General features: G+C 40.8%; 2 protein-coding genes across 2 annotated transcripts; both read right to left on the reverse strand.

Annotated features, from left to right (window-relative positions):
• Window positions 1–780: 780 nt before the first annotated feature.
• LOC100549086 (molybdopterin synthase catalytic subunit-like) lies at window positions 781–4,596 on the reverse strand. The gene is made up of 5 exons (XM_010725403.3): window positions 4,472–4,596; window positions 3,533–3,654; window positions 3,283–3,418; window positions 2,370–2,523; window positions 781–946 (listed from the first exon to the last, which is right to left on the reverse strand). Exons 3-5 carry the CDS (start codon window positions 3,401–3,403, stop codon window positions 796–798), a joined length of 426 nt encoding a protein of 141 aa, XP_010723705.1. The 5' UTR covers window positions 3,404–3,418; window positions 3,533–3,654; window positions 4,472–4,596; the 3' UTR covers window positions 781–795.
• On the reverse strand, window positions 4,472–7,472 carry MOCS2 (molybdenum cofactor synthesis 2; the record flags this gene model as incomplete). The annotated part of the gene is made up of 2 exons (XM_010725406.2): window positions 4,472–4,618; window positions 7,291–7,472. Coding segments are annotated over 2 exons (309 nt in total), but the record flags the coding sequence as incomplete, so codon positions are not given.
• Window position 7,473: the final 1 nt, after the last annotated feature.

The following is a 7,473-nucleotide window of genomic DNA, read 5'->3' on the forward strand; positions in this document are numbered from 1 at the left end:
AAAAAGACACCAAAAGACTCAAAATACAGTATTACATCTTCAGGATAGACTGGACTACCCAACAGCAGTCTAGTCCCAAATAGCAAATTCAGCAGGGTTGTGAACCCAATTATTCTTTCTGGAATAATAAAACTTCAGTCTACTGGAGGAGGTGTCAGAAAAGTGGTGATAGAGAAGATAGTGTTCTACAACTTAAGAAACTACTGTTATTACATGCCAACTTTGGAATGTAAGAGAAGGCAGAGATAATCCATTAATTGCATGCAATGCAGTGGTTATGCAATGTGGCTCTTTCTAGACTTAGGCTGCAGTCTACACACACTGTTGTGTCTCCATATTAGCTTCTGAACCACTGAATATTCTTTCATTGTGTGCTGTTGCTACGTGTATGTGTGCTGCTGCTTAATGCTTTGTGCTTATCCATAGTCATAGAGATGAGAGAAAAATAGGAAGAAATGCCACTTTTACTTGCAAACTGCAATGCCATCCAAGACACAACACATTCTAAATTATTCCACTAGTATATGCAGAACTGAACTTTGCCACTCAGAAGAGATGAGCTCAAGAATCCTTCACTCTGACCCCACAAAGGCATTAAGAGGAAGAGTAGCTGTGAGGCACAAGCAAGGGAGGGTCTTCCTGGTGCCTGAACGCTACATTCAGGCCTGGTTGCATTAAAGTAAATTCAGTGGTGCCAGAAAAAAGCATCTCTTCAGGAGCAACTGTTGCCCATAACACTACAGCTCCTTCCCTAAGAGCCAGCAGCAGTTCAGCTGTCTAAGATCCTTGCACAGGCTAGAACCAAATCTGAACCAAACATACCTTTTTCCATATTGGGACAAATGCTTTTAAAGTGTTGATGCAATGTGTTACAGCTTCAAGGGATTCTGCTCTGTGTGGAGACGAGACTGCAATAATTACACTTGCTTCTGTTATTGGAACCACGCTAGACAGAGAAGAACAACAAAGCTTTAGCTAATACTTAACATCTAGAGCACCCAAACGCTGTAGCCATGTCACATCAGTATTCTGACCACATGCACTCCTGACTCATTCACACTGAGCAAGTGTCAAGCCACGTCCAAAAGATTATGCACATTTAAACAGAAAGAAAACCACAACCAAAATCAACATCAGCTGCAGGAATTCCACACTTTAAAATAAATAGAACTACCAGTCATAGGTTTTTTTTCTCTAAGCTTGAAGTATAAGCTTCATACTCTATTCCTTCTTCTTTTTTAAAAATAAGAATTAAAAGATGAAAATTACTATCTTGCAACAAAGGAAACTCTCTGGAAGCTGGGCTTAATAATGAACAATAACAGGTCTGGAACAGGAAGCTAACTGAAAATATCAGAAATTCTTATGCAAACTGAGATGATATGTGAAAAAAAGGTATTATGTATCTCAAAGTACACAGATTTTGCAGCATAATTTCAGTTTTGCCAAATGTTGACTTCAAAGTATGTTTCTTTTTCTATTTGGTGGGTCATTTTTACCAAACTAAGCTAACAGAAGTTGCACAAGGTTTTATACTACTCCTCATAAGGGTAGTATTCCCAAAAGCCTCCCAATCCTCCCTATTTAGCAAGACTGCATTGGCAAACAGCTCAGAAAAAAATCTATGCTTAAGTACTCTGAATTGCTCTTCAGAGAGAATTAATTCCTGTCTCTGTTGACTTCTTGTAGAAGAAATCTGAAGAAACTACCCCTCAGAGTTAATATTAACCTTTGTGATCGCATTCTAAGTTCTTCCTGTGGGGGAAAAAAAAAAAAAAAAACAGAAACAAATATTTGCAACACACAATGCAAATCCTGCTAATTTCAGCCAGCAATCTGATGAACAGTGAAGGCTTAGACTATGTTAAACCATTCCATAGTTTATACCCAATAGAAAAAACGTGTATCCAATGCAAGGAATAACAGGAGATGTTTTTACAAGCATGACTGACAATTACCATGCCTTTCTCTCAACCTCATATTCTAACATTTTAAATCTGACAGGAAAAAAGTAGTGACACTTTGCAGCAGTGGAAGAGAACTTTACAAACATAATGGCCTGCTCTTTCCTGCAAGGAAATCTTGATCACTTTTCTCCACTCCCAAACCATTACAGCAGGATTGAGGTTCCTTACAGCAGGATTGAGGTTCCTGACAGCTTAATATGGATTCTGGCAAATACTACTAATAAAAATAGTTTGAAAAACAAGACTTTATTTCTGAAACCTAGTTCCTTACTGACAGCACGATCCAGAGCAAGCTTTGATGCATTACAGCTTTTACAGACTCCTGCACAACCTTCAAGTATGCAAGCACCATACAAGGATTAGTATATCATCTGAAGAGGAATATGGTCTATCCATACATACCCAAGTCTATGATGCATTGCAATATGTTTGACTGATGGCCACTTCTGTCTAACATCTCTGCAGATTTTCTTTATTTCCATCTCCGCCATTGAAGTATATGCTTCATACTCTAAGCGAATCACTTTTTTCCCTTCAAAATTATTTCTCGTAGTACCTAAACAAAAATGCAGTTATAAAAGGAAAGCAACAGAAAAAAAAAAACAGAGCAAAACTCAGGATCTCCTGCTGAGGCCAAGGACAGCACTTAAACATAAATGACTTTCTCTAGTTATGACTATGTAAAGAGATTCTTCAAACAAAAGAAGTCTTCAGTATACGAGGAATAAGCCTACAGATTACAAAAATAGTCTGTAATGCTCAAAGGTGGAACATCTTTTGTGTTACTTTATTTAAGTGCTTAGTACTTGGAAGCCAAAGGTACTCAGGCTTGAGCAAAAAAAGAGTTTGAAGATCTATACCATGTATTTTAAACAACAGGATGGAGCCAGCAGATTCAACCTGCACCAGCCCATTGGTAGAACAAGACTCTGTCTTCAACCAAGATCTGAATTGCAGCAGTTTTCACACAGGTGGGTACCTGTGTTTTATTGCACAGTCACTACTTTCCATTTTTGAATAAACTGTGTGCCGGGGAATAGCAGAGTAACTTATAAGCAGGACTGTTCTCCAGCACTGCTGTTCTGTTCAGTCCTAGAACGGCACACCAGCAGGGAAGCTTCTCACCACTCAGTCCCAATGCAACTGTTGTGTTGTCATGGTCTAAATAATTCAGAATGAGTTTTCTAAATGTCCTGGGTTCAGTCCAGAAATGTATTTATTTGAGTAGCACGAGTTTGGGGTGTGGGAGAAGCTGGGTTCCATTTATTAGACTATTAACACGTCCAGAGATCCAGCTCTGAAACATTAAACTCACCAATGAAAAGAGACACTGCCCCACAACATGGTGAAATGACCAGTTCTGACACTTCATCTACAGACAGCTTTTCAGACTTGAGCTTGATAAAATCTTTCGGCACATCCTCTCTTTCATTCATGGCTCCCTAGAAGGGCTAAAACCAAACAGATTCTGTAGTTGTTTCTGCCAATACTAACATTTGCCAACTGCCTTTTATCATATTGATGCCCCAATTTATTCAGAAAACATGTACCATCTTCTTACTCACCACAAGAGACCAGTCTTCATGGCAAGTTCACTTCTCAGCAGACTTGCTAAGAGAACAGTAAGTGCAAACAGCATGGGAAGATCTCTTTCTAAAGCACATAGGCTCCTGCCTTGCAGGAAAGTCTGGTGCAGTAGGACAAAACAAGAACTAGTTCAAAGTTCAATTCAACAGTACAATATACTAGCACAGACCAGTATGTTAGCAAATTTCTGGTAAGCCTGCCAGCCCATTCCGTCTTATCCTCCAATCAATCACAGTTTAAACTTGCATTTAATTCAAAGTTTAATATGCTCTCCAGGACATTCAAGTTTTCATCCTATCAACCTGTTTCAATGACACTGGTGCCACTTCTAAATGCTTTGTATAGACACCAGTTACCAGTTCATATAAGGATGAGGAGGAATATAAGTGGACTGAGTAGCAGCAGTAGAATAAGCTACACTGGAAAGCACGAATCTGTGCCAGGGACACCTGACCCTTTGACAGCAAAAAAGAAAAAAAGTATTTTTTAATCAGCAATCAATTCTTCTTCTGTATCATCCCTTCTGTTAAAAAGTGGCAGGACATTTTCCATTATTATCTTACTTATGCAAGCTGGATATCTACTCACAGCCAGAAAAAAACTACCACAGAAAATAAGACCTAAAAGCAAAAACAGAACAGTGCCTGACTTCATTGCCAATTTTATTCCATTTACTTATGTGTGCTAAGCATTTATTCATGCAACAGCTTATAGTTTCTGGTCAGCACAGCAATTCTCTCCTGCAGGAAACAAAAGTTACGTTTTCTCCACAGAGTACCAGATGTAGATGGGGATAATTGCATAACAAATCTCAGGATCTTGCCAGAAAAATACTGGAGGAAGATTGTACAGAACTCATCAGATACTTTAATATAGGATGATCCTCCACAGGATGTGAAGCAAGAAGTGATACCTACCTAACAGAACTTGCACAGATTCAGCCTCCACTAATTGGTGGGATGATGGCAACTTCGTCTCCTGTCTGCAGGACCAGAAGCTGATCTCCAAGAAGCACGTACTCCTGCCGAACAGCGAAAACCACTTGATCCCGGATGACAGCAAGCCTGAGGAGATTGGCAGGAACACAGAAAGGTTCCTAATTAGAGTGTTTACATTCAACCATGAAATTTCATTAAACAACAAACTGATAGACAGTCTAGGGCAGCTGAGCTAAATGCTGCTGAGATTTAGGCAATTCTCTTCCGATATACTTCTAAAAATCACAGAATCATGGAATATCTTGATTTGGAAGGGACCCGTAAGAATCATCAAGCCCAACTCCTGGTTCCAAGTAAGATCACCCAAAAAACAGACCACATGACTGAGTGCATTGGCCAGATGCTTCTCGAACTACAGCAAGCTCAGAGCCACAACTTCACTAGGTAACCTGCTCCAATACCCAACCACCCTCTCTGTGAAGAATTTTTTTCCAATATGCAATACGAACCTCCCCTGTCACAGTTTCATGCCAATTCTTTCAGGTCCTGTCACTGCTACCAGAGAAAAAAATAGCATACGTTATAAGCATCCACCTCTTGCTTAATTTTTTTTTTTCTTGGAGCTAGGAAGAAACCAATTAAAGACAATTTTCAAAAGTCAGGGTTTGTCACTGGATTTTATTAAAAATCAACCAATGTAAGCCAGACTCGCTTTAGAAGCTTCTAATTAACTAGGTAACTCAAGAACATACAATCTGATTTGGGATTAAAAGGAAATGCTCTCCCAATTCAGTGTGGCTGCACTGCACAGCAATTTTTGTCAAGAACACCATCCCTCAACACTTTTTGTTTTTCAAGATTTCATGTAGATTCAGTAGTCAGACTGTTATTCTTGTTCTGTAACCTCAACAAGGTTCTGTACTTACAGATCTGAAGTCTGCTACTGATGAGGGTGACAACATTGCTAAGAGGGCAGACATAACGCATTTTTCTTGGAGATGATCAAGGCCAGGTTGGATGGGGCCCTGGGCGGCCTGGTCTAGTATTAATTGCGGAGACTGATGGGCCTGACTGTGGCAGGGGGGTTGGAGATTCATGATCATTGAGGTCTCTTCCAATCTGGGCCATTCTATGATTCTGTATGATTCTGTGATTTCTGCAGATTCTGTATACATATGTTGGCCTTCACATCTGTGAGATGTTGGTGGGAGAGTCTACAGCTCTGGATACCATGAAACACGGGTTTGCTTTCACAACAAAGTACAATCACACAGAGAGTATGAGGACAACACTATTGAGACACTAGAAAATCATGCCAACACTTTACTTTAGCAGATGCAGCATAATAACTGTATTGTTTGAGAGTACAGAATCTGGCACAGTCAGTGAAGAGCTGCATTGCCTAGAAACAAGCAAGCGTGCCAAAAGGGTAGATGTAAAATTCAACTTTTTTCCTACCAGCCAGCTAGACAAAAGTACGCAAGGCACTGTCTGAGAAAAAATCAGTAGCGCTGTCTTGGAGGACAGACTGAAGGGAGGGACTGTACAAAAGTAAAGCAAGCCACTAAAGAACAGACTACAACTATGGAACTGAAATGCCCATTAAAAGGATGGTTTTTAATTAATGTCACTTCCAAGTAAATTCATTGGGGAAAATGTGTGGAACAGAAGAGGACTGTCAAGTATGCTCAAGCTGCAGTTTGAATATCCATTAGCAACGTGAATAGAAGTCTGTGGTCAGTGCCCTACAATTATGTTGAGTTTTTCCAGAAAATCTAGGAACAGAAGCATTTTCCAAGAAGGCCATTGTGAAGGGCATGTGCACATGCAAAGTAAAATACACCCATTCCTTACTCTAAAACTCTAGTTACGCATCTTATTCTACCCATTCCTTCCTCCTCTAAAACTCTGTTGAAGCCTCTCCTTTAGAAACAGTTGGCATTGCTAAACTTTTATTCTTTTTCTCACAACATCTGAGCTTGAGCACAGAAGCACTGAGCACAAAGGAAGACTTTGGAACCTAGAGCTAAAATGATGGAAATTCTGGTGCATTAAATCCTAACCTGCGTTATGCCCTATACTTTTACTCTTTTTCACTAAATGATGCTACACTTTTCTGCATCTGATTTATTGTTAGTAGGCTCCAATACACTCAGCCTTAACCAATTAAGGCACTCTTGCTGCCACCCCTAAAAAACAGGACAAGACTCCCTGTGAAATGCAATCAAGAATGCCTTTTTTTCCCCTATTTCTTGTGTAAGGGTTGTTTGGCAGGAAGCTTGGGCCAGGGCCTCAGTTCCTTTCTTCACCAGCCTTCCAGAAACTGCCATACACTCAGAGTACAGCTACAGGTAAGTGATCAAAAACACCTGCCTATGAGCAGACCTTCTTATTTTATCGCTGTGGCTGGGCTGCGTGCCCTCCTGGGACACCTGGCTTTCCCACAGGTGATGCTTTCTGTCTTTATGCAATGACTTCGCAGAGGCTCTCCTAGACATCAGGACCTCAGACCTCTCTAATACCCATCTGTGGGGTATGTTTATCAGATTTAGCCTTTTTAGTGTAGATGTAAAGCTGCAGTATTTGCTACTGGCTCACAGCCAAAACACTCACTTGAGGTTATTAGAATTTATTTCAAAGAGAAATTCACTGCTGTTCTAATGCCAAAGTGCTGCTGCAGCCTCTAGCTCGAGCCTATACGATGAACTTCCACTTCTTAAAACAAAACAAAAACAAATCCTACACCCCACGAACGGTAGGCTTAATGCACCGCCTGTACGCGGCATTTTCCCCGATACCTGGGATGAATCTTAACGATCTCTTCCCAGAGCTGCAGGGACGTGATCCGCTGCGGCACAGACACGCTCTCGGAGCGCAGCCCCACCAGCTCCGCGCTCCTGGCAAAGTACAGCACCGTCACCTGGGGACGACAGGGGAAAAGGACGTTTCTGTAGGCGACCGCGGATCCGCGCCTACCGCAG

The sequence above is a fragment of the Meleagris gallopavo genome, chromosome Z (genome assembly GCF_000146605.3).
Source record: "Meleagris gallopavo isolate NT-WF06-2002-E0010 breed Aviagen turkey brand Nicholas breeding stock chromosome Z, Turkey_5.1, whole genome shotgun sequence".
NCBI lineage: Eukaryota > Metazoa > Chordata > Aves > Galliformes > Phasianidae > Meleagris > Meleagris gallopavo.

Coding starts and splice junctions, on each gene's coding strand:
- LOC100549086 (XM_010725403.3), bottom strand. CDS start 3,403: ATGAATGAAAGAGAGGATGTGCCGAAAGATTTTATCAAGCTCAAGTCT. Junction 2,524..3,282: donor GGCAGTGTCTCTTTTCATTG/GTGAGTTTAATG, acceptor ATTTTTGTTTAG/GTACTACGAGAAATAATTTT. Junction 947..2,369: donor GCAATGCATCATAGACTTGG/GTATGTATGGAT, acceptor TTCTCTGTCTAG/CGTGGTTCCAATAACAGAAG.